Genomic DNA, 27,827 nt, shown 5'->3' with positions numbered 1-27,827 from the left:
CGTCAGACTGGGATTAAGGGATGTGGGCTGGCCCTGTAATATCCAAGGCTATCCTCTCACTCTGCTTCAGTAGGATCTCAGCTGCGGTCGATGTCTGTCGTCGAGCAGAGACGGATCTTTTCAGCGAGATCTCTCACAGTGAATCTCAGAGAGACGAACCTGCTTATCGGAATAACAGTCTCTGGCTTTGGACGCGACTCTGGTAGGGAATTTTTTAATTAAAATACGAGGACAGAGGTAGGATAAATCAGGCTTTTGAACGGAGGATGGATTCCTGATGCCTGTTTTCCCGGAGCGCTCGTTTCGTGTTTTGTTGCAGAGTGATGAATGAAAATCAAGAAGAAAACAACAAATCCGACCGTGCCATGGATGCAGTGATGCTGATGGTGCGACTGTGACTGAATAAAGTCTGACAACACAAACAAATAATACCGACAACAGCGGTGTGAATAAGTTCTGCTGCTCGCTGTGATTGTGCTTTTTCCGGATCAGACGCTGCAGATGTTCCGAGGACAGGTTCATTGATCCGGAGGAACGAGCAGACCCACCATTCACACAGACCGGAGGATGGTCCCCGGGGCCCCCATCACAACCACCACCATGCTCCCCGCCTCCGAGGCTGCCAAGATCTACCAGACCAACTACGTGCGTAACTCCCGCGCCATCGGCGTCCTGTGGGCCATCTTCACCATCCTCTTCGCCATCGTCAACGTGGTGTGCTTCATCCAGCCGTACTGGATCGGGGACGGCGTGGACACCCCGCAGGCGGGCTACTTCGGTCTCTTCCACTACTGCATCGGTAACGGGCTGTCCCGGGACTTGACCTGCCAGGGTAGCTTCACGGAGTTCAGCGCCATCCCCTCCGGTGCGTTCAAGGCCGCCTCCTTCTTCATCGGCATGTCCATGTTGCTGGTGCTCACCTGCATCGGCTGCTTCGCGCTCTTCTTCTTCTGCAGCACCGGAACCGTGTACAAGATCTGCGGCTGGATGCAGCTGGCGGCAGGTAGGAGACTCTGACTACAGGTGGGAGTTCAGTGGGGGTCCAGGGGTGCTCTAATGAAGCACAATTTAGGCTTACAGTAAAATGTCCAAAGTGAAAGGTTGTACAAAGTTTGGTAAAACAGCTAAAATGTGCAGTGTGCACCTTAAAAATCCAGATGTTATACTCCTATTTCAAATCACAGACTCCAGTTGATACTTATTGGAGCTTTCTTTGGATTACTTATCTATTAAATGAGTAAAACCATACATAATTTAATGGAAATTGCCTAAAATGACTAATTTCCCCACTCTGATTGTAAAATAATGACCAGAGTCCAAATGTACATGTGAATCCAGATGTTTCCTGCTTATTTAAGGTCAAGGTCTCTAAAATATTTGGCCACAGAGTCCTCTGTTAGTACATTTTCTCGTGTTGTCAAGCTTTTTTTTTTGTTACTACAGCCCTGATAAAACATTATGTAACCGTCTGAAGTGTAGGTGTAGAGACAAAAGCCTTGCGGGACTGAAAGAGCTCAGGCTGAACAAAGGAAAAACTACTCTGCATGTTTTTAGAGTTAAATAATGAAAAGATACAGGCTTTTTCTTTTACTAGTGCATCTTGTGTGTAGGTTGCGCCTCTGATCACAACTAGACTCTGTGGTTAAACCTACACATAGAGATGAATCGGAACCAAACAGTGATGCATCATTTTCTTCCAGTTGTGGGACATAAATGTCTGAAAAATGCATTATTTTTTACATCAAAGCACTGATATTAATTGTTTTCTTCCTTGGGTTTATCAGTGCGTCCAAAGTTTTCCCATATCAACCATAAAAACTGAAATCTGTCAGTGTCTCGTGTTATTAAAATAGATACAGGTAAGTCCTCAGTGTTTCTTGTGGTTTACATTGTACGTTCCTTTCAACTTGGAGCATAAAAAATTGGAAACATGCAAATTATGAGAATAATAAGAGCCTCTGTAACAAATTTAAACCCAGCCCTCTTGCACAAAAACAACGCACATAAAGGCAGCGAGAGAACAAACTCAAAGGAGCGGGGATATGTAGTGAATTTTAATGATTTCCTGTCAAACTTCCAGCCCTCCCCTCCGAAGCGCACAGCTAAATTATTTCCCTGCATGTGCACAGATCTTGATTCCCTTCCAATCAAATAACTGGTGCAGCTCGGGCTTTAAAACTCAGCCAACTATTTCAGCACACGAGGGGAATCAACCGTAAATGTCAAAAGAAACAACTTCCTCTCCCCCCTCCCAGACATTTTTATTTTAGTGGATTAGATGTAGAGCAGCAGAGGAGGGGCTGGAGCTCCAGTTACCCCGAGCTCACCTCTCAGCACTTTGGAGAGAAGTTTCTAGATTCTTTTGGTTTGTTTGGATCTCTATTATACATGTACTTATATCAAAATAATGGATTGTAAACTCAGTTTTTTCCTCTGTAGTATGTGTTGATTTGACCCCTATTAGCTTTATGTTTGCTACTTACGCGTAGCAGATTTCCAGAATGCTTATTGGCTTTCTAATCTTCTGAAGATCATTAATTCCTGCCTTATTTTAATGCAATTTGTTCAGATATATCTGAGCTTCATCGGACTGGACTGCACAGCAATGAGAGCTAGAAAAAAATAGAGCTTGCAATTTGTCCAACTGTGCGTGCAATTTACACTTTGAGTTAAATATGATGGTTTGAATTTCCCGACTTGTCATTATTGCACATATTTGCCACATGTTGTTTGCATTTACCACCAATTTAACGACGTTCTTGTGACATTGTCTGCGATATTGTCTTTTTTTATTCCACGCATTTTCGTCCTCGTCAAAACCTGGCACCTACATTACCCAAAATGCAACTTGGCTTAACAAACATTCCTGACAGACCTTTGGTTGGTTTGGTTTAAGCATGCAGAGAGCTGGTTACAGGGTGTAAAATGTTAAGGCCAGGGCACTGGTTTGGCTCGTGTGCATGGGCAGCAGTCTGCGACGCACTGATCGAGGGTTCAACTTTATTATCCCAGAGGGGCAATTTACTGCACAGCCAGCAGTGACCACACAACAATCAACACAGCATACCACACAAACAACAATAGATAATAAGTAGTATAAACACACCTCAAGAACGACAGTAAGTACAAATGTTGTTTAACCATTTAAAAAGCCACTGGCAGCAGGGACAAAGGAGTGTGTCCTGCATGTATCTGTGGCCTGACGCTCACCGGCCAAGGGGTGGCTCGGATCAGCTAAAACCGAACGGGCCTTTCTTAGAGTTCTGACCTTGTGCAGGTCTGTGAGGTCGTTCAGGTTAACACCTGCAATTCTGCCGCACACTTTTTACAATACCCTGCAGCCTGTTTTTGTTTTTGCGGGAAAGCGAGCCGTACCAGCAGGTAAAAGAAAAGGTAAGAACAGATTCAATAAAACATCCTCATAAAAGTGCTGTCAGCATTAAAACTTACCTATAACTCCTGGCCTGTGATCTTTTGGTGCACGCCATCCCCCACTCCCTCCTCCCCACGTTTCCTGTCCCTCTTCAGCTGTCAAAAAATGAGAAATGAGCAGCATCACACCAGTTTACGTCTCGACAGAGAACATATGACAAACAACTGTTAAAAAAAATAAAATATTCTCATAAATCTCTCTCTCATATATGCCTGCTGTAAAACACCGCATGTTCTCAAACGGACATTGAATGTCATCACCAATTACGCTCACAGTCACGGAGAGTATCCATTCAGTTCGAACACGTGTCCCAAAAGTGCACTGAGCACCAGTTTCATTGTAAAACAGGAACCAGAAACTGCCTTATAATTCCACATTAGACAAAACATTCATTATAAATATAGAGGTCTGCAGAGCCATTGGCCAGCTGGAAGGCCGAATATAAACACTATGTTCCCATTTCATTGTATAAAAACCTCTCTGCAGCTAGAGTTGCTAACCCTGCAGCTGTGAGATGGACTGTTTCGCAGATTGACCCTGTGACCTTTCCGAGTACGCCCGACCCTTAAATGTGGCAAACATTGGTGTCAAGTGGGAGCAGGGAGACGTAGTGAATGTGGGTGTCAAGGGAGAGGACCCGATGGCAAGAAGAATTCAATGAAACACAAAAAAGAAAATCAAAAGGCTGACGGTTGGAGAGTCCAAGGGGAGCGGGTGGAAATAAACATCCAAGAGGAAACTTGCAAGGTCCAGAAAACACGGTGAAACTCTGGTACATCCACAGGAAACATCCCCTCAAGGAGAAGGGCAGACAGTTTGATGAAGCTGATAAAAAGGAGAACACTAAAGATACATTAATGCACCAGAATGAAACTGTAAGGAAGGGCCCCTTTTTCTTGCTAAACTTCTACCTCGCTGCTTCCTCTCTCAGTTTCATATCGTCTCTGCTCTTTTGTCCCATTTACTCACAAATGTCTCACCGAGGCCGCTCTGAAACCTGCCATTAAAAGATTAGGAGCTTCTTTCTCCGCCTGAAAGTCTGAAATCCCTCCGTGATTGTGAAAAGATCCTGTCAGATGTGATTTCAGGTGGTCTGCGGCTCTGCTGTGATATTGTATCAAAGGCAGCGCCGTGCAGCTCAGAGGCCGACCTGCTCTCCAACCACGTCCTGAATGTTTGATGAGCTCTGCCTCCACTAGATGAAGACCTTTTAGCAAAATAGCTAATGATGTAGCTGTTTTCTTTGACTCAAAAACACAGTCTGGTTCGATGGTCTGACTTTATAGTCTTTTGCACACAAGTTGGCAGAGAGAGCTGGCACCTGGCCCAAACAGAGACACAACTTTTAGGCACAAGAAACTCACTCACTGAACTCTTAACAGTCAACTATGACACACTCATTACTGAGCTACTACTTCCTATAAAGGTGTATTGATTAGTTAATCATCATAGATGTTTATTCATCTGTAATTTAAGGCTTTTAAGAAGGACAACGTCTTGCTTGCCGAGTAGAGAAGAAGATATTTGGGTTGTGTTCATACTGCTATTAAAAAGGCTTCTGATTTGGGTCTCTCACTATCAGTGTGAGTCAAGAGGGCTTTTTACACTGCCAGTTTAAGGCGGGGTTATTACGCCTCTGTTATGCTCCTTCTATGTAGAACGCACAAAGGCGGAATGGTGGGGCGGCATTGGAGGTAGTAACAGAGGCGAAACGGCGTCTGTGTAAACTGCAGAGCCGGCAGGGCGGAACAGCGCTGCGTGTGTATTTGAAGCATGCGCTGCTCTGCACCTCGCACACATTTCGCTCACACTGGGGCGGCTTTACGCCGGCGTTGCCTGGTCCAGTGTAGAATGACAAAGGTGGCATGAGGACAGAGCTTCGTTACGGCGCTGAGGCGGAACCGCAGTGTAAAAAAGGCTAATGGTTCGGGCTGAACAGTCCCAAGCAGGTTTAAATCCTCTGCTAAAAGTAACTTATGATTCAGAAATCCTTTTTAAATACATGATTAAAGTCAGAGCAGAATCCCAAGTGTTTTAGGCGTGATACAGATTACAGAGTTAAAATTTTCACCACTTTGACCTTTCATGAGTTTCTCTCTTTATTAATGTTTCTTCGATCTCCATTCTCTAATCAGCTGATTAACTTATGCTGATTATTTACTCTCTGTACGCCCCATGAAGTAATGAGATAATTACCGTTTAACTCGGTAAAGCTTAAAACATACTTTTGAACTTTAATTTGATCTTCATCACTTGCCTGGAGGCACAATAAAGAAACATAACTTTATTTTGCTTCTCAGCTTTACTTTAGCCCTTTTTAAACTGGCAGTTCGAGGCGGGATTATTACGCCTCTGTTACGCCTCCTCTTTAATGTAAAATGCACGGAGGCTGAGCGGTGGGGCAAAGTGGTTCCGCCTCTGAGTCAGCATCGGAGGTAGTAACACAAGCAGAATAGCGTCAGTGTAAACGGCGGAGTTGACTGAGAATCATTTGCTTCCGCAACGCCGGATCGCTACGTAAAAAAAACACTGAGGCGGCGTTGCTTGGTCCAATTGAGCTTAGTCAAGACAAAAATTGGCTCTTTAATTTTTGACATTCACACAGGAGTAGAGACAGGTGATGAGTTCAAGTAAAAACTTGCACGAACAACTGCCGAGATGTTCCGACTTAAAAGAAGAGTTGATATGCGACAATTTTTGAGTACAGAAAAGATTTCCAGTTGCTGAATTTCTCCATAAAAAGTCAGCCCACCTCTGCCACTTCCTTTTCTTTTGGAAACATTCTGCTCCATGTAGTTGGCCGCACACCAGTCCACCAGGAGATGAAACCTCATTTTGTGAGCTGCTTCATTATTATTTTAAAGTAGACCAGATGATGCGGTATGATGGAAAAACTTAAAGTAACAATCTCGTAGATCATTTTTGTTCTCTTTGGCGACACCTGTGGCGATTAGCTGTAATTGCAGTAAACTGTATCAGTTTTTTTTTTGTGTCTTTTTCTTTTTTCTTTCTTTGTCTATAGTCATAGTCATATTTTCTTTGTTATTAAGTGTATACTTGCAACATTGTCAGAGACCGGAATAAATCAGTACCTTTTTTAAATTTTAAAAGTATTTTTTTCCTGGAATTTTGCCACCAAGAATTCGGAATCCTGCACATTTAAGGGTTTTCTACAGTGGGTCAAAGGTTCGGTCCTGTTTGTCATAGCTAATTCCATGATAAATAGTAACTTAGAAGACATTTATTTAGATAAAAATCATTATTACTTTAAACACTGCATGAAAACGTTGTCAATGATGGCCTTCTGGAGTCACTAAATCTCACACAAGTTGCACATATGAGAGATTTTATTATAAAAACACTACATATCTTTTGTAAAAAATGAGTGTAATCCAACAGAGACTTGTGTAATCTCTGCCAAGGAGCATTGAAACTAGTCCAACTCGTTAGTTTTTCACAAATCTTCAGGGATGTACGCAACCTGCTGACCTGAAAGGTTAATAACTGCTTATTATTTATGTATAAAGCCATAAAAAAGTGATGTATTTGCCATTACCACATCCATTAGTCTCGACTTAAAACCTTTTAAAAGCATGCCTTGCTTTAAAGCGTGAGCGGTGATGAAAACGGGAAGAGGTGAGCGCGCTCAGTGCGGAGCAGCCGACGTGAGGCTGCATGTTGCTGCTCAATAACCTGGGCGGCCTCCAGAGCTCTGATGGCCATCTGGATCACACACACACACATACACACACATAAAGACTGAAATAGGGCAAACAGCTGCCATTTTCTGGCTGTAAATCCATAGTAATCTATACATTTAGAGGCGGGTCGTTGAAGCTTTTCCGACACATTCACACTCCATTTGCTTCTTGGACGCTTACTGTTCCAAATGTTGCCTCCCTGAATCACAGGGGACAGCTGCACGTATCACAGTGTGCCTAAGACAACACAAAAGCTCCGGTTCCTCATGTTTGATGCATGATAACACACTCTGATAACGGCGTCTGACTGACATGGTGTTATTATACGAGCGCTCGGTGTCTTGCCTCGCATTCAATTTTACACCTGTTCAGAAAGATGTCAAGTGGAAGCGGGGCGTGCTGCTTATCACCGTCACATTGCGTGTGGGAGAGGAGAGAGGGAGAGATACGCAGAGACGATATCACGCTGCAGAGGAGAGAGGGAGGTGGATAATGAGGAGTGATGCAGGGAGGGTTTGAAAGCTGAAGTCTTTATAATGACAGACTCCCCGTGTTATTTCTATCCATATGACAATCCAATGAGAAGTCACATTCGCTCCTTAATAAGTTAGAGATCCACGTGTATTATATAAATTCAATTTCTTCCCCACTTTTCTTACAGGAAATAGACGCTTAAGACTTGTGAATCACTCTTTTGATGTATTTAGAGAGATGTCTTTTACAAGTGTCCGAACTTTACAAAAGTCTGACAATGCAAACAAAAGTCAAATGATGGATAAAAACTCCCATCGCACAAACCACCTGAGCATTAATCAAAGGCATTCACGTATTAATAAAGAGCATCAGGGCATTTATCAATCAATAATCAAACTGAAACCATCCATCCATTATCTATATCGCTAATCCCTTTCTGGAGCCTATCCCAGCCGTCACTGGGCGAGAGACAGACAACCTTTCATGCTCACATTCACACCTCCTGGCAATTTGAGAGTCCTAACGAGCATGTCTTTGGAGCGTGGGAGGAAGTACCCGGAGGAAGCCCACGTATGCACAGGGAGAACATGCAAACTCCACGCAGGAAGGCCTACTAACCGGGATTCGAACTTGTAACCTTCTAGCTGTGAGGCGACGGCGCTAACCACTGCACCCGCATGCAGCCCCCAAACTAAAACCAGTCAAGGAATTTTTTTTAGTGTTGTTAGTCTTTAAAAAAAACATGTGTTCATGTGTCATAAAATTGCAAAGATTTGCCAAAAATTAAAAGAGATCCAGCTCATAAAATGACTAAAACTGCCAAAAATAAGGTGAAATGTTGCCTTAAATTTACTACAGTTTATATTTTCTTATAATATAAATAATTCTGATAAGCTTAAGAAAACAATCTCCAAAAACTGGGCGACTCCATCTAATGACAAAGATCGTATGACCAGCTCCAGGTTGTAAGTTAACTGCAGTTTCCAACTTCAAGAACAGTTTTAATCCTTTTACACTCCAGATTTTATAGTCTTTAAATTAATACAGGAAAAATCTGATAAATACATGTGGTGAAACCATGTAAGCACTTTCAACGATGTCTTAGCTGAATTCACTTGACTCGCTTGTGAATATAAATGCTATGAATTCTGTAAAAATTAGCCATTAAATAAATAAAGGCATGAATTTTCTGGCACTAATTTGCTGTTGGTCATCTCTAAATGTGAACCTGTCCAGAGAAGCTGCACGGGTCTAGCTTTAAAGCAGAACAGCTAATGACATCAGCCTGGTCATTATCCTCTCACACATATAATAAAGGACAGGAAGAGTCTGAGAGGCTTTACAGTGATGTAACATGACCACACATGACATGAACGCACAAAGAGGAGGCTATTAACAGGGCAGAAGAAAGAGACTCTGAGTGGTGTCTTCACCTGAAGGTGTTTTCAGATGAAACCCCTCTGCCCCCTTTTTACTCCTCTCAGTGAAGTGCTCAGCAGGTCGCCCTCTTGCTGCTGGGAAAGAAAAACACTTCAGCTCAGTGAGGTCTCTGTGGACGGATGATGACTTAACACTGGGTCAAAACAACACAACAGGAGCACAAAGGAAAGAAAGATGGCAACACACACAAAGAGTGAATCAGCTAAATTAAAAGCCAGCCAAGTCAGCTGAAGCTCTGAGATCTCGGACTACTATCTGAGTCCAAGGATTAAGAAAGTGGATTGCCTCCTATAGCTAATGAGGATTTAAAGGGACAGTGACCCATTTGCGACCTCTATATGCCCCTGTCCCATCAAAATAAAATAAAGGTTCACTTGAAGGAGCGCTTTTAAAGACAGCCATGATCTTAGATAAACATTTCAGAAAGTTCTGCCAAAATAACATTCATAAAGCATTTCATCAGTGTCTTTCTTTGGTCGCTTGAGAATTAATCTTTTTTTAAATCTTTATAAATAAAATGATTGTCATCAACACAGTCCCAAAATTTGACACTGTGTCTTTTAAAGTCTACCACCCAGGTGATCAGCGACCTTTTTAACACAGCTGTCAACCTGCAGATAGTTAAGGTGTCTCAGAGAGCGAGGTGTTTTATGACGTGTGCGGTCTGGTGGAGAGGTGAGACTGAACATTGTGTTCACGATGGTACAATCACAGCCAGACTTTAAAGTCGTCATATCAGCCTGTCAGCTGCTCATAAATCTGCTGCAGCCAGGGGAGGAATGTGACATTAATGTGCGCTAACAATTTCACGGCTACCAGTGGAGTCAGTGCTGCTAGCTCATACAGCAATGAGCTTTCCCCAACACGTATCACACGGTCTTTAATGGTTTAACTTACATGTGAGCTTAAAAAAATAATAACATATGTTGAACTTTTTATTCCAACTGATAAAGACAATTAAAAAAAGAAGACAAATGCATATATACATGGCAACTCTATTGCTAACGAGCTAACGAGAACATAAATATACACCGGTAAAAGTCTACAGCCGCTGCTCAGCGGCACTTTAAGCTAAATACCAACGCCAACATGCTAACATACGCAAAAACAGATGCTAGCATGCTAGCAGTTATCAGGTATAATGATGCTAACTCAGGGTTCCCACGCGTCCTGGAAAACCTGGAAAATCTGGAAATTTAGAGACTAGTTTTCCAGTCCTGGAAACACCTGGAAATTGATTAAAATGACCAAATATCCTGGAAATATTTCATGTTGTCCTGGAAAATTTAAATATAATTTAGCCTCACTCTCAGCAGTTTGCCATTTGCCGCCTCAATACCGGTCGGGGCTCCCAGAGCTGTCACATTCACAATCGAGTCCTGCGAGCGATGTTAGATCGCCGCCTTTAGACGCTTTCTAACAAACTGAAACACGAAAGAAAAGTATGACACTTAAATTTTATCATCTTTTTTTTTTCAATACATTGTTATGTCCTTTCAGGTGTAACTTGGATAGATATAAGCTTAATGAACGACTTCGCTCCATCATTGCGCCTCCGTGCGTTTTTACACAGAAGACAGAACATGACAGGTGTAATAATCCCACCTCGAACTGGCAGTGTAAAATTGGCTTGAGACACTTCATCGTGAACCCTGCATCATCAAAAAAAGGAGGAATAAAACTGGGGTTAAAAGTGTCAGTACTAGGCCTACCTGTAAATGATATATTTGAGAGCTGTCCCGTATTGTCAGGAAAAACTCCTGGAAAATGTACTGGAAAATAATTTCGTAAAAAGAGTGGGAACCCTGTAACTCGGCCTTAGCATGCTAACATTTGGTAGTTAGCAATTAAGGTACAGAAAATAACTCAGAACTGTAAGTGTGTAGATTAACCTACTTAGTCTTGACGGACCAAATTGACTTTAAACGGATCTTTAAAGGACTATTGCAGATTAAAATGTGTAAATTGATTTATTTCCATAAATAATCCTGAGCTAAGTTTACAGCTAGCAGCTCTGTGAGGCATGATAGCATTCTTACTGTGAGCCTGCTGGCATTAGCTTGTAGCTCAAAGCAGCACTGTGATGTTTAGCGAGTATAATGTTAACTGCAGTATGTTTACCATCTTCATTTAGCAAGTTAACATGCTAAAAAACGCTAATCGGCAATGTGGACAAAGTAAGCTAATGGGAGTATTGTTAGTTTTGAAGGTATTGGTAGGAAAACAAAGTATTAGAGACATTTTGACCAAGTGATGGTGCAACATTAAAACTTAGGGTTAGGAGACAATCTGAGAAACATGAATTTATGCCGATGGAAATCCATCCAATAGTACTTTAAATATTCAAGACCAAACCACAGTTGATGCAGTTAATGAGAAGCAGAAAAAAGCTGCACTGATATTATCAAGGTCACTTTATTTCGAGATATTTGCTGCAGCTTGTTGATGAGTAACATGTCATCCTGAGGCGATATATTTGTCTTGAAAAATTAGCCGAGTTGTGATGGACAGACGAGGCTGCGGGAGCGGCTGCAGCCTGTCTGAGGTGAGGCACGGTTGGTGTGTCTGATTGGGGAATCGTAAGGTATTTAGAGCCTTAAGTGTGAGTGACAGTTTTGATTTGAGAGTAGTTAGGACGTGGAATGAGCAGAGAGATGGAGATTATGTGAGACGGAGGAGAGGTGGAGGAGACCGTCAGGGCTGCCAGCGAGAGGAAAATGAGACCAAGAGAACCAATTCAAGCATGAAAACACTGACTGACTGACGAATATGTTTGTACAAGTTTCAGTTAATGATTAAAGCTACTCTAACCAACTTCTACACTGAAAATTAATCACATGATGTTTATTGTGAAAGTTTTAGCTGCAGTTACAAATGATGACCCGACGTTGAAGCTCCCTCTGCTCTACGTAGCGATTTAGCGTCTTTTAGCTCATTGTTTGGTTTGTTTTAGACTACAAATTTACTGTTTCAGTTCTCTCATGCCTCTCATTACACTAATTTCTAGCGGGCAAGTTAGCAGTTAGCTTGGACATTTTTCTCAGACAAATATAGCTAAAAGATGAGCTAGTATTTGAGTTGCTTTCATCTGGTGGCCAGACAGTTAATGAATATTCATGTTGCTCCATGTGTGCTGGAGCTGTAAATATACGTTAGCATGTTAGCTACAACAGTGAAAGGTGATAATTCAGGGGCTGCATCCTTCGAAGGACGTATTAGAAGGTCGATTGCATCACAGCGGCGCGTCAAAGGCTCCCTCAGATGCGGCCGACAAATGCGTCCTCCTTTTCCCAGGCCACGGAGGTGCATCCTTCGCAGCCCAACATATCCCAGGATTCTATAGCGCCAATTCAAACGAGATGGCGGACTTTTAAATGTCAGAGGAAAACACTTAGTAAAAATGTTCAATTTCAACTCAATCGAACAGCTAACGCTACAAATGTTAAAAAATAACGAAAAGGGCCTTGAAACAACTTTTCTTTAAAATAATTGGTTAAGTTCAAGACGTTAGTTATGATAGCTAGTTAGCCCACCAACTGCCTGTTGCTAGGCGACAGGAGCAACGTTTAGTGACGCAAGGTTAAAGCTGGTGACACAAACAGGAAATCCTCCGTAGACCAGGCTGTCAGTTCGGCTTCAGTGGTCTACACAGGCGACGAATGACTCATCCTTTGTAGACCACGTCCTTAAAAGGATGCGGCCCCCGAATTGAGTTACAGCTTATGTTTACAGGTTGTTGCTCTGCTCTCTAGTGGCAGAAAAATCAATAATTGCAGCTTTAAACCGTTAGATACACTTCATCTAAAAGTCAGACGAGATATTTTGACGTTTATGACAGAAAAAGTTGATTTTTTTGACATGCCGTGCTTGCTTCCCTATATTCAGCTGCCAAACTGCTGTAGTCTGTTTGACAAGTCATGCAAATGTAAGCAACATGTGCCCACATTTACTCCGAGCTATGCTGCGAAATGTAAATGCGAGTTGGTGTTACGGCTGTCATATCAAAACTGTCATGGAAAATCTATCAAACCCGAGGGACAAGACAGACAATGATGGCCGCCCGTGTCCATCACTGTGTCTGTCACGATGCACGATTAAAAACCTGCAAACAGTTTCTGCTATCAGAATGGTGTTGCTTTTGTGGATATATGTCCTCTCTGGGTGCTTTCTATTGGTCCTTATTTTACTCTAAATCACGCTTTTATTGCACTAATTTGGACGGTTGCTCCATTTGGGACAAGATTAAAAACCTATTAGGCTCCGTTAGCTCGTTTTTAAACCAACTACAGGGAAGATGGTTTATGTTCTTGTTGTTTCGAGGTTGCTTAAGGACACTTTTGAGCATTGCTTCTATTAAGAAATATCAGTTGAACCTCTAATTACACCCACATTTTGCTAACATGACACAGCACACTTCCTGAAGAGGCAGCCCTGATTTCTGGATCCAGAACATGAGATCTGCCTGGTTCTCCTACGTTTCGCCGAAGCCAAAGAAAGAAACTGCAGCTTTGGAAGTCTGTTGGCATTTTCCGAAGCTGTGTTGCCCTTTAAATCGGTGGGAAGATGATGGCAGAGTGTCCAGTTCCCAGACATTGAGAGACAGCGTTGAAGCCTGATGGGTGGATAACGAGGTGTCTCCGGGAGTCTCTGCAGGATGTGGACGTGTGCTGAAGTTATAGAGCTTAATAACACTCCTAATCAGGTGCTTGTTATGGAGCAGCAGGAGGGCTAACAGCAGGGGATTTAGGAGGAAATGAGAGCTCTGAACGGCACGAGTAGAGGAAGAGGAGTGATTGGCAACTCCGCGTCAGACATCCCCCGTGTGTTGTTGAACAGCAACAGGAAAGACAAGAGATTTATTCAGCAGAGTGCATGTTTCAGACCGGCTGAGTGGGAGTATCAGTGATGCGAGCAGCAGCCGTCGATGTTGTGTTATTTCTCCCTGCAAAAGAAAATGTTTCCACTCTGCTGTTGTATTATCCTATTGTATTATGTGTCCCTGAGGGAGCGTCGCTAAATAGCCCGCTCCCTTCTACACGAGGGATCAGTGACAAATCCCCCAGCAGGGGAAAGTGATAATCTCGAGGAGCATAAGCTTGTCCCAGAGGAGGACAAAATACTCTGCCTCTGTTTTCCCCGCTGCCTTTAAAGACACGGGAAGCAACAGAATAAGACTAACTAACTTATTCTGCACAGTTGCGCTTGTACAAGTCTGTTCTGCATATCAAAGGGTACAATGGTGGTAGATTTTATCCTCCCAGTTGTTGCAGAAAGTATTCATACACAAGTGAATTAAATCATCATATATTAATATAAATACAACGCATCTGTTTCTCTAAGACATCGTAAAATGTCGTTTTTGATTGAGTGGCTGAATTTAAATTTGTGTTTATAAGAATTCATCCATTCAATCATTCAGACAGTTCTGGACAAACTCCACTCAATCAATCACAGCTGTTTCCTGATTGACTCCATGCTATTAAGTGATTGCTGAAACTCTTCCAGTCAGACCAGTTTGCAGAGTTTGAACGGGAAAGCCTCCATTATTCAGGCTCCTGTCTGAGCTGATGTTATTTTTTGAAATGGAAACATTTTATTATTGAGCTGATTGTCAAAAATGAATGCAGCAAAATCTATAAATAAGGATGTAATGTTCCAACGGTTACAATCAGCACAGTGTCCAGTGTTCAACACTAAAGATTCAATCTCGCAGATCTCAGTTTCGTTCTCTTTGGCGACACCTTTGGCGATAAACGGTAATTGCAGGAGGACACTTCCGAATTCAACCAGACAATTCAAGTCTTGATTTTCCTCGCTGACGGTCGCTTTCCTTTTTAGAGTTTGCCTTCATCTGAGCGTTGAGTTTGTTTCTTTTTCTTTGAATTTTCACTTATTGTTGAAGTTGTATCTGTAGTCATCGATCTTTTCTTTGTTTGTGCAGCCATAGTAGATTACTGTTTACTCACAACACTTGCAGAGAGCGGAAAAGCAGCCGCTTAGCTCCGCCTACCCTCTCTGGCAGACCGACCACTGCTGGCTGATGGAAAACGCGTCACTAACTGGGCGCCTCTTGGGATTGGACACCCAGTCTGTACTACTGCAAATGCAAAGGCTTCCATCAGTGGGCCATAAGCTCAATCACCTTTGTGTTACCTCATTCGGCAATAGATAGTGACTTAACAAACATTTATTTACATCAAGATTACTACTTTAAGATTTGATCCCGTCTCCATAGGACTGATGTCAGTAATATAAACAGGATGTTGGAGGGGTGGGGTAAGAAGAAGGGCTCATTGCATCCCTTCCCTTCTGACCTTCTCTAACCAAAAGCAACAACTCTGTGTGACTTCAAACAACCTCTACAAACGTTTTCCTTTTCCCAGTTAAAAACAAGACGGAGCTTTGAGGCTGCGTTCGCTGTGATGAGATGTGACAGGCCTGAGCGCGAGAAAACGAGACCCCAAACCAACCGTTGGCCAAATCGACCGGCAAATGACTTTGTTGCTTCTTGATCCCTCGGGCGATCTCAATCGTGAGTTCACAGACGAGATATTTTGGACATCACAGCTAGTTGTTACGACCTTGCAGATTAAAATGCTGTTGTTGTTGACTCCCAGGTCACTTCAACATGAATTATAAACGCAAACATAACTGTTCTGCTCGATTGTGAATACATCATCACTCTTTTAGACATGAATGAAGGTGTGTCGAGTCTCTTCAGTGATGCAGATGTCAGTCTTACCAAAATAAATAATCATAGCAAATATTTTTTAACATCTTCTGGCTTTACTGGAATCAGGTACAGTAAAAGTATCAACACAAACCTGCAGCAAAGACATCCGACCATCCTCTCCTCCTCCTCCTCCTCCTCCTCGCTCTGTTTGTATATCCTCTCAGTCCACGGCAGCTCCCCTCCCGGCTTCTTAATTACCTGATGAAGCAACTCGGATTCCTCCTAATGAGGACCTGAGGGCGCAGAGAGCGAGAGAATAAATTCACACATTTAATCTCAGCCTGAGGGCAACAACAGGGTGCTGTATTTATTCGCCCCTACAGTAAATATGTAGCTGTGATACATTAAGAAGACATCGCACGGCAAAGAGTACACACTATTATGTAATGAACTATAAGAGCTCCAGAAGCCCCAAACCATCCCCAGAATCTTCAGTCATGTTTCCTGACACCTCTACCTGCTCCTGATGATGCCCTCAAAGTTCAACAATCCCTCCGCCCTTTTATGGAGCGACTCTTCTCTAACATGTAACATAAACTTCACCTCAATTTAAACCTGCAAGTGTGACGGAAACTTGCGTTATTTACAATATGATATTAAACCACTTATAACGCTTTGAGAGTTGGTGTGACTGCAGTTGTCAAAACCCCACAAAGTAACCCAGCTAATCCATCAAACTGGAGTTTAACTCTAAGAATGATATATTCCTTGCAAATTAATCATATTTCTGTTGACTGCATTTGAATTCAGCAGCATGTCTGTGGGCTGGTTTCGGCTATTTTAGTGTTGGCAGGAAAACACTGAAGCAAAAGTCCCCTGGTTGTCCCTGTGTGGTGTTTCACTCTGTCTCCTTCTGAACACAGAAAATCTGGAGAAAATACTGTTTGAATAATAAGATTGTTGATATCAGAGTGCTTTGAAGAAATCTTACAGCATGAACTAGAAGTTACCAGTTATTACATTCTTGTCAGTCTTGTGTTTCTTCCGTTGAGTTATTGACTGAGAAAGAAGGGCCATAAAACAACTGAGATTAAAGAATGATCCCTCTCCTCCACACTTGACACGGCAGCCATCTTTTCCCCTCGTTGTTAACAAATGACTGACCGGCAGACGCCTGCTTCATCACGCTTCTGTCTGATCCATTATTCGCATCCCTGTACGGCGGCACGGTGCCGTTCCGTCTCACACGAGCCCAGAGGAGGAAGGAGCAGGAAGCTTTATAGATTTCCCATCGTGGGTTTATCTTCTTGATCACTGGGCCGGGATGGAGGAGACGACAGGTTTGATTTATCCCCCTCCTCCAGAGTCAGGCAGCAGGACAAGGACAAGGTGACCCGTTTGAAACTCTGCCTGGGATGAGCCTGTGTGTGTCCGTCTGTCTGAGTGATGCTCATTTTGACGTGTGAGTGTTTGCCGCTGTCTGCTGGTGCGGAGGAGACTGACGCTCAGCTGCGGGTCTTCATCATATATCAGAGTCTCGGAGAGGACTGTTATGACACCTGGCTGTCATTGTTTACAGGGTGAATGATGTCCAGATGCTCCTTGATTTATACAGAAGAAACTTTGGTGAAGGTTGCACTACATGGCCCAGTTTTCAAGCCTGGAAAAAAAGCATTAAACTCTGTGTAAAGAAGCTTGATGTTTTCCTACTGTAATTGTAATATGAAGAATATAGAAGCTTATAAAAAGTAGATAAAAGTGAAGCCAATGCAGAAGTGCCTTAAACCTGCATTCTTTCTAATGACCAGCAGGGGGCGACTCCACCATGAGATGAGAAAATGACCGTATTTCTCACTCGGTTGAGTTTATGGTCTCAATAAGTAGCTTTAACTCTTCTTCAATATAGCATGATGAATAAAATACAGGATAAAGCAAGGTATGCTTTAGGGAGCGGCTACCTAACATAGAGACAAAGCAATTTAGTGTCCACCTTCTCGTCCACATATGGTCCCTTTTGGCTCCAAACAAACCAACTTGAGGCTTTTAAATGTCTGACTCTTTATGGGATGCCTTTTTTTTTGGGCTTCTGCCTTTATTTTGATCGGATAGCTGAAGAGTAGGGATAGACCAATTATCGGCCGGGCCGATTATTGGCGCCAATATTCTGCATTTTGACACATATCGGCATCGGCCTTTTTTTTTTTTTTTTTTAATCTGACAGCCGATAAGAGTTATTTTCTTTGCAAATTTTATTTAACTTTGTTTTATTTACTTCATAAAACTTCAGGAAGTTATTTATTTATTTATTTAAATTTTCAGTTAACTTTATAAGAGATGCTGCTGACCCTGGGAACTCCCTGCGCTTTTTGTTTGTTTGTTTAATAAACATATGCTTAAAGGCATTTAAACTAAGTTAAGTGTTGGAGTTTGTATTCTTCAAAATTTTGACGCCAATATTTTAACTTTTACTGCAAATGAATATTGGCTCCAAATATCGGTTATCGGCCTCCTTGACTACTAATAATCGGTATCGTTATCGGCCCTGAAAAAACCATATCGGTCTATCGCTACTGAAGAGAGACGAGAAATGTGGGGAGTAGGGATGGGGACATGCACCAAAGGATCGGTAGACCGGCAGTTGAACCTGCGATCAGTGCGTTGAGGACTGTGGCCTCAATTCATGGGGCACCTGAGTGATGCCGAAGACGCAGTGCTCTGTCGCTTAAAGGAAGACGGAGGTGTTCAGGCAAAACTATTTCAGGGACCAATGAGAGCTTAAATAACACACAAAAGCCAGCCAATGAGAGCAGATAGCTAATTTAATACATCTGTCAGCCCCAAACTTCAGTATTTCCCCTTTGCTTTTCTCACAAACTCTTTAAATTAACATAAAAGATATATAAAACTTTGCACTTTTGTCATCCCAGTTTTTCATCCCTTTGTACTTTACTCTCTCTGTGCTTTCTCTGTCTTCTTTACATCCAATTTTATGGCCCCACAACTCCCGTGTTCTGGTCGTCTCTGCAGGTCTTAAGTGCAACCGCATTTCCTCCTCGAGGAGCCACAACAAAGCTCAGCTCCCTTAGCTCTTCTTTTCCACAAATAGCTTCTGCAGCGAGACATTTCATCTCCACAATCCCATCATCTCATCAATCAATACGTTCAAATCGGACCAGGATGCTGACTGCAGCCTTTTAGCAAAAACCGGGACATGAAATGGAGAATAAAATACTCTGGTGCTCTCTTTGTTGCCCCGGAGGATTTGAGATTTTTACCTGATGTTTTCCTGACGTCCAAATAAATGAGGAGCGGAAATCCAGTCTGAGAGGTTAAAAAACTTCTCCTGCTGGCTTTCCTCCAAGATAGCCGCCTAATTACCGTAATCATCCATCGACGATTGTAAAAGCCGCAAGTATTGAGCTGCGAATGAGGAAATTGCTGCACGCTGTGTGGAAAACATGACTAACAATGTTAACATTGGAAAACATGTTGGCGGGGGGATTGAATCAAAGAAGGCTTAGTGGAAACTGGGGGCACGAGAAGAATACAAATGAAGTTGGAGCTTGGAGAGGACATCAAAGAGCTCAGCGAGGGTTCTTATTTGATAAACTGGAGGTAAAGACGTGTGAGCTGAGGGAGGGTTTGAATCCCTGTGGACGTACTTGTGATCACACCGGGGGAGATAACAGGGGAACGATACTCGTCGCTGCAGGCAGAGAAGGCTCTTTAAAGACGTAATCTTGAAGATCTCAGTTGCGTTCTCTTTGGCAGCACCTATGGCGGTAATTGCGGGAGCACACCTCCCAGATATCCAGACAGTGCTGCATGTGTGACGTCCACGGTTGGCTCTGGCTGTAACTCTTGATTTTCCTCGCTGACGGTCGCTTTCCTTTTCAGACTGTTTGCTTCATCTGAGCGTCGAGTTTGTTTCTTTTTCTTTGGATTTTCACTTCTTGTTGAAGTTGTATCTGTAGTCATCCATCTTTTCTTTGTTTGTTCAGCCATAGTAGATTACTGTTTACTCGCAACACTTGCAGAGAGCGGAAAAGCAGCCGCTTAGCTCCGCCTACCCTCTCTGGCAGACCAACCACTGCTGGCTGATGGAAAACGCGTCACTAACTGGGTGTCGCTTGTGATTTTTTCAGCGATAAATAGTGACTTAACATACGTTTATTTAAATGAAAATCTTTGAGATTATCATTTTAAGGTCCGAGCATAGACTGTATAAAAAGATGGACGACATGACAGCTCCCTTAAAGTGAAGCCAAAACATCTCTAGCGCCCCCTGCTGACTGGCTGCAGTAAAGGTCATAAAGCCCGCCTCCTCCATGTTAACAGATGGGACATGAGTCAAACCATAAAATCAAAATACACGTCTCAATCATGGTTTCTGTCATTATAGTTAGTTTTTAATCACACTGATTTATGTCCAAGTGTTCATTTTTCTCGCATGTTTACTTTTAATTAGTTATTTGATGCTGTCAAACGAGGGGTGGGGCATCATGATTGACAGCTCTGTTGACAAATACAGCTACTCTTCCCGGATTAGCAGAGTAGAGGAGGAACGGCGAGAGGAGACGCAACTAAAACAATCACAACAGTCATTGAACTTTACATAGCCGTGAATATCTGCTTCAGACCAACACAAGACGCTCTTCTGCTGCAGACTGAGCCCACCTGAGGGATGTTTCCCATTTTTTCAGGTGTGTTTTGGTTGGCGGAAGAGGAGAGGAGTCAATGCTGCTCCACCAGCGATTGATCTCTGCTGCGCAGACTTGGCTTCTTTTCAGACTAGAGGAGATGGAGCTGCGTCGTCCATCTTTAGCTACAGTCACTAGGTCTCAGTGGAGTGTTTTCCCAGGTGTGTGTGTGTGTGTGTGTGTGTGTGTGTGTGTGCGGGTTAACAGTTGCTTCCGCTCTGAGGTGTGTTTACAGTCGCCGTTTTTCAAAGGTCACGGATCACAGACTCTGAGTTCAATGCGACGTGTGTTGTTTCAGTGATGTTTCACAGCCACCCGTTAATGCTCTTCCTTCCTTCCCCGACACCCCTCCGAGCTTGCCGGTTGCCATGGAAACGGCTCTCCCGTGCTTTTTTCTACATCCTTTCACTCCTCCTCCTCTCACTCTCCTCTCCTAGAGATGGCCAAGGTGAGCTGTTCGGCTATCAGCGGGGTACTTTAGGAAGACGTGCACTCCGCCGCTCCTTAACGTTGCCGTTTGCTTCAGGTCACAGCGGCAGGTCAGGAGAGCATGTTGAGTGTTACAGCTGCGTGATAAGAGGCTGGATGAGGGTTTCATTCTTGTTAAATCAGTGTGAGAGTAGCAACACTTAAAGCTGCTTAAATATTATTTTCCTTTAAGTCTCCTTAAGCTGCTATGATTAATTTTTTCCTATTAAGACTGTAAAGACTCTGAAGTTCCCCCACTTCTACAGGGCGTTTTAGCATCTTTAAGCTCCTTGTTTTTGTTTGGTTTTTTACCCGCAGCTTTAATATTTTTGGTTTGCTGTCATTCCTGTCATTTTCTACCATAGCAGGCAGCTTATTTATGTGGTGGAAAAAGATCTAAAAACCAACCTGCACCACCCGCTCGGCACCAAACTGAAGAAAGACAAAGTTAACGTTCTGCTGGTGAACAAAGTGGAGCAGCTAAAGAACCAGATATTTTCCACGGGAGATGGTGGAGACCAAAAGTGGAGCTAAAAAAAAAGAGCATGATATATTGAAGATAAAATTTAACTTACCTACTAGTTGAGCTCTTTCAAAGAGTCCTGCAGTTTCCTTCGGAGGGTGTCTGGGCTCAGCCTTAGAGATAGGAGCTCGGACATCGGGTTGGAGCTCGGAGTAGAGCTGCTACTCCTTCGCATCGAAAGGAGCCAGTTGAGGTGGTTCGGGCTTCTGATTAGGATGCTTCCTGGGTGCCTCCCTTTGGAGGTTTTCCGGGCAACCAAACTGGGAGGAGACCCGGGGGCAGACCCAGAACTCGCTGGAGAGATTATATATCCCGTCTGGCCTGGGAACGCCTCGGAATCACCCAGGAGGAGCTGGAAAACGTTGCTGAAGAGAGGGACGTCTGGGTCACCTTGCTTAGCCTGCTGCCCCCTGTGGAGTGCGAGCCAAGTGGAAGATGATAGATGGATGGATGGATGGTATTACAGGTTTTCTTAGCGCCTACACCTGCAATGAAATAAAATCCATAATAAATGTGGACACAAGCTGGGACCAGACTGTCCTGCCAGCAGCTTATTTTGACCCAGAGCTGTACCCTCTAGTGGCGGATGTTAGGGTGAATTGAGGGGTCAACACAAGATCTTACAAGAGGAGTCGGGTAATTGTAACACCGGTGTTCTGTCATTTTTCCTCCCCTCGCATCACCGGAGCTCAGCAGTGCAGAAACAGAACAGGAGAGGTAGAGAAGGCGGGGAAGGATTGAAGTAAGTACAAAAAAAGAGGAGCACATGTACTCTGTGCCATCACCGCAGATCAGAGACACATTAGAAGTTACTGAAACGGGACTGAAGCAATCCCCTCGGCCCGACTTCAAAGGCAGCCGGGGTTTTGGAGAGAAAATAAGGACAAGCGTTAAAGATTCAGAGCTGCAGAAGAAGTTGTCTGCCACTTCAAGAAGTGCTGTCACCACAACTGAGGAAGCAGAGAGAGACAGAGACAGAGAACTTAAATGAACCGAGGATGTATCAAACACGGAACATACCTGCGCAGTGACAATACTGAACTTCACAAACACTGTCACTATAAAGAAGCTTTACTGTAAGCGAGAATAAAAGCCTGAACACATGTTTTACTTGCAGTTCGGATCCTGTTTGGCAGTTTCACTCTTTAGGTTCACCTGTGGGAGCTTGTAATTAATAGGACACCTGTTTAAGTCACGTTCAATCCACTACCTCTCCCATAGGTTTGTGGGTAAAAAATAAAGTCCTCTTGTTCTTCCAGAGAACAAAAGCTTCTCACATGTGAGAGAACGTTGCTCATGTGAGTGCGCAGCAGCTTTTTGTGTCACGTTCACACCACAGCATCGAGGTGTTGCTGCTTTTCTCTCCAACACAAAACCCACTTCTCAGTTTGGAGCGGGGACAGCAGGCAGCCCACTCCATCGCGATGCAGCATCTCCCTCATCCCACTTGATTGGATCCTCGGCGCAGGGAGCGACCTCCCACTCCCCGACATGTTTTGTGCTCAGAAGAAATCAGAGGACGCCTTGATTAAAGCACGTTTGAAAACTCACAAGGAGAAGAAGAAGAGCGTTCCAACTAGGACCGACTTCAAACGAGACAGGAAACAGAATCTGAGGCAGCGTCGGTGTTTGGATGGAACTTCTGAGACGGTCTCATGTTTCTCCTCTGGGCTGTGAGGCAGCAGGGGGCGGCACGCATCACAGGAAGCATCTGAAGGAGGGAAACAATACTCCGCCCTGGAGGATTATCGTAGTAACTTTTATGCAGATTATCACCAACAGATGAAGGCTTTGTTTCCGCTGTGCCGAGAGGGCTTCAAAAAGGGGCCTCAGGAGGTTTCTAGAAATCTTCCTAACATGCTAACGCACAGTTGTTAGCACCAAATTAGTGCAGAAGTTGCTCTCACAGCATCACCTTCAGGGGTTTTGGGCTATTTTGGTTACATAGCAACCTTGTCTTGTCCCTGTCTTGAGTAGCACCATTCATCTTCTCTTAACATCACCTGTCCGATCATAGCTTTGCAACTTTGCTTGGTGAGTCTGTCAGTATTTGCCACACATGTTGAGTTGTGGGAACAGAGGTTAGCAGAATTTAAAGACCAGGTCCAGTCATGTTTTAAGACGTATAAAATGCTCTGCTTGAAATAATAAATTGTGTCTGATATGTTTTTTCTGCAAAATACATTTGCAGAACTACTTAGAGCTACTACTTAGCTAGCTTGAAATGTAGTGATTAGTAGTAGTAACGCTAACGTTAGCAGTCAGTAGTCAGTTTGCAAAAATTACGATGACGGTTACAGCTGGCTCGCGCATCGCCAAAGTGGTTGCCATAGGTTGCACATAATGATACGCATAGCGTCACCCCGTCCATTAACGGGATTGGCTCCTTACGTTTGTGACGTCACAAACCTGCCAATCTGAAAACGTGTTGTTCAGCCTGTCCTTGTAACACTGCAGTTTAAAAGGCCCAGCCTCATGTTGTCCCTGATATGTCTTGCAGCACATGAAAAACACCACATGAAGATGTTTACAAGGTTAAACACTTGATTTTCACTGTAGGGGGTCTTTAAAGAACTCAAGGAGCTTACATTAGCTTAATTAGGTAGCAGATTAAATCTTCCAAAATAAGCCGCTGCTTTTGTTGTTGTTGTTTTGTTGTGAGTATATCTTTTTTGGAAGGGTCATCTTTATTAGATAGTAGAGCGACAAAGGTCACTGGCTGGAATCGAACCTGCTGCCATAACTGTTCGGCTACTCAGGCGCTTTAAAAAGCTGCTTTCTTCTAGTTTTCTTTGTTTGAGAAGAATTTCAATACATCCTTGTTTTTATACACTGCAGCTACACAGGAGAACAACAAACTGTCAGTTAGCCTCAGCTCAGTTTCTATCATCACATTAGGTTTAACTAAAGGCGTGTGTACCCTTGAACCAAGGTCGGCAGTTTTTCCTTTGATAAATGATAAAGCTCTAATATAACAATAACTCTCAGACAGCTTGGCCTGCACTCAGTACAGACCTCAGCTTTTTGTTCGCCCAGAGATGATTAGATTGTAAATTTGATCCTCAATCAATTTTATGGCTCATTAAGGGGCCGTCCCAAAATTAGCTTGTCTTTGACACAGCGTAAAATTTTGTTTCGCTTTTCAATCACGGAAAAAGGAGACGGTGGATTTGCTGTAGGAGTAAAATAAAGAGTGTATTAGGGGACCTTCGTTCTTACCTGGCTTGATGGACGTGTGTTTGTTTGGCGTCTTTGTGTCCGTCTGTGTGTCTCTCTCTGATGTCGGAGCATGCTCCGTCTGGCGCTGCATTTTTAAACAGCCACTTTCATTCCCTCCGTGTCTCACATGAGGTGCATTGGGATTCCAATCCTGTAACCCTTGTTCCTGCCGTTTTCCCTCCACTCTTCAATGCTCCCAGCACTGCCTTGAAACCACACCTGAAAACAACATGAAATTACACACTTTTACGCATTATTACCAGGCTTTTAGATCATTTCCTGATACCTAATGATTCCAATAATCGTATTCTAGTTACTCAGTGTTCCTTTCATGTTACACTTCCTGATTTCCCCGTCATTGTCTGCCTACCTCCTGACAAGTAAACGCCTGCAGCCGCTAATGTTATTTTAAGCTGCATTAAGCACCTCTCTACTTCCTGTCGTCTTTCTTTCTCTCCTCCATTCTCTTGTCTCTTCATCTTTACTCTTTAGTTTATCTACCCCCCCCTCCTTTCCCTTCATCCCCCACCAGCGACAACACAAGCACGATGTCAGTTGTTGTGAGAGGTGCGGAGGGAACAGAAAAGTGGGCAAGCTAATGGTCTTTTGTTTCCGACGCCTGAGTGCTGACATGCATACAGAGCGGCACAGACTGACCCCGAGTCAGTGTCTAAATCACAGGGAGTTGTTAAAGCTGTGCGCCGAAGAGTAGAGCAGCTAAAAAAAGCTGAAAACAGCTGCCAGAGTGTCTCTTCTTTCAGATTTCAGCACCACAGGGTTTGGACAGCTCCTTTGGGGGATTAAAGCAGGAAAGTTTAGTTTAGTTTCGTTGCTACATTGCCTTCTGCTGGTCTGTTTCTGTTCTAATCCTTATCCTTTGGGTTCTGTAACAAGAATAGCTAGTGGTGCTGGTATTCTTAATATTGGGCCATCCATTGATGAAATATTAATAGTATTTTCCTTTGAGGATCCTCTGTTGGGTGTATATGCAATGTGGGAACAAGAGCTGAAATTGGGCGCTTAAGGATTCTATTTTATAGACTTTTTCAGTATTTCTGAACCCACTTTGTGTTTAAATTCTAATATTTTTAAGCCAATAAATAATTGATATAATATTTCTCTCTTAGATTTTATTTCCGTCAGTGTGGAGAGAGCTTTGAAACAATAAAGTGAGCCATTAACAAACAGCACTTGTGGGAACTCAAAGACAAAGTGTGGAAAGTTTTATATCAAATAAGAACATAAAAGTGACTTTACCTTTAGGTACACATATTCACATTACAGGTATAATCTCGAAGATTTTCACACAAGAAAACAATGTTGCCAGAGATGAAAGCCTACTTTAGAGACATTTAGATGCAGTTTTTGGGTGATGGGAACGATTTTTGTCGCAGGAAAAAAGAAATTACACGTCTGCTGAAGCCAAAAGATTAGAATCTGTACATTTTGGAAAACAGGAAAATTGTGTTTTCGCAGTTTTGAAGCAGCTGAAAGGACGATGATGAGATCAGTCAAGACAATTATTTTCTACATTTTAATAAGTGAGTAGTTTTGTCTTTTCATGAGCCTGGTGAGTGCTGAACAAAGTGTTCTGCTCCTGCCAAAGTTCATTAAAGATTCCTGGTCGTAAAGATTTTTATGCACCGTCAGTTTTTCTACTTCTTCTTATAGCCTATTTTGCTATTTTATATAATTCAGTTGTGTTTGGGTAAATATTATCAAGTTTCTCCTACTGCGTTGGTAAAAGATTTACCGTAAATGTTGAAAAAGATGCTCAAAAGAACATTTTTATTTCTATTTTCCTAATGTCAATATAAGACAAATAAGGAGAAATGATGACATGATGTATGCAGGTTGTTCATACATATTTTTTACATGTTGTGTTTCGTGCAACATGTGAAACGTGCAGCGACTTCAGAGCAGCTTGTTAATCTGCTGCAGCAGCGGTCGATACGCAGACAAACCCTGTGAGTCACTGAACCTAATATAAGAGGTGATAATGAGGAGTGGGGATTCATGTTGCATATCATGCTCCCTTTCCTCTTCCTTATCTCTCTGCGCACACACACACACACCGAACACACACATATGCTCACTCAGCCCCCCTGTGGAGCAGACAGGATGAGGTCAGGGGGAGGAGAAGGTGCCAGTTTCTGCCCCAATTAACTCCCATTAATATCATTTGCCACAGTCCACCTTGACGCTGATGCAGTGTGAATACAGTATGAGTTCCAGCCAACGTCCACACACACACACCTGCACATTCACACACACACACTCCAATAATCATCACAGTTAAAGAAGCATGCATTGCAGAACATAGACGGCTACAGCTGGGCCTGTGAAGTGCACCAAAATAAGTGGCTTGATTTATGTGTGTGTGTGTGTGTGTGTGTGTGTGTGTGTGATAGCATGTGGCGATTGGAGACTGAGGTCTAGATTACCACACCCTCTCCTCTGATTGTCCGCGTGTCGCTGCCAACAGCTGTCAGCTGGGAGGCCTTCAAGGGGAGAGCAAGTGTGTGTGCGTCTTTAAGAGAGGAATCAACGACATCGTTAAGGGGATGTTTGAGAAACTTTTCAGCGTCAAATTTATTCCGTGTGACCTCCATTTGGAAAGACAATCTCCCTTTGAGTATTAATAAATAATCAGATTGTTTCAAGTGCAATAACTCGCTGTAAGAAAATGTTTTTGGAAGCTAAAATTTTCAGTTAAAAGTCTATAAAATGTCACAAAATACTTACAAATGTCCATCTTACGCTGGTTTAGCTCAGTTGGTGCCCCATGTAGTCAAGGAGAAGAAGGCTACAGACCTCGACGCACTGATCGCAGGCTCAACTCCCGATCCGTCGATCGATTGGTGCATGTCATCCCCCACTCTACTCCCCACATTTCCTGTCCCTCTTTGGCTGGCAAAAGTAAAAAACAGACCTTCAAATGGCTTTTTATCCTGGCAAATAATCCAAAAGAAAGAAAACAGTAAATCCCACATTTAAAGAAGCGGAAGGAGGAACACTTTTGGTATTTTCACCTGATAAATAACTTTAAACAACCTGAAAAGCTTGTTTTTGCTGACCTCCTGTGATGTAGAAGTGCACTCAAGAGTTTCTTAGCACATCACTAAATACACCGTGACATCACTGCTGGGCCCGGCTACAGCTGCAGCCGAGCAGATATTAAGACTCTGCTCTGTTG

At 43.1% G+C, this 27,827-nt stretch overlaps 1 protein-coding gene across 1 annotated transcript in view; it reads left to right on the top strand.

The window, feature by feature from the left end:
- The first annotated feature begins 92 nt into the window (after positions 1-92).
- lhfpl3 (LHFPL tetraspan subfamily member 3) overlaps positions 93-27,827 on the top strand; it is a 38,376-nt gene continuing 10,641 nt past the window's right edge. The window contains exon 1 of the mRNA XM_069671278.1: positions 93-1,003. Within this exon, the coding sequence (XP_069527379.1) occupies positions 568-1,003 (436 nt within the window). The 5' untranslated portion in view covers positions 93-567. The remainder of the gene's footprint in view (positions 1,004-27,827) is intronic.

This window comes from Semicossyphus pulcher, unplaced genomic scaffold (assembly GCF_022749685.1).
Source record: "Semicossyphus pulcher isolate SPU_LCO1_2020_fin unplaced genomic scaffold, fSemPul1.0.p SCAF_20, whole genome shotgun sequence".
Classification (NCBI taxonomy): Eukaryota; Metazoa; Chordata; class Actinopteri; order Labriformes; family Labridae; genus Semicossyphus; species Semicossyphus pulcher.
Note: the sequence above shows the minus strand (reverse complement) of the source record. Positions and strands in the feature narration are given on the sequence as shown.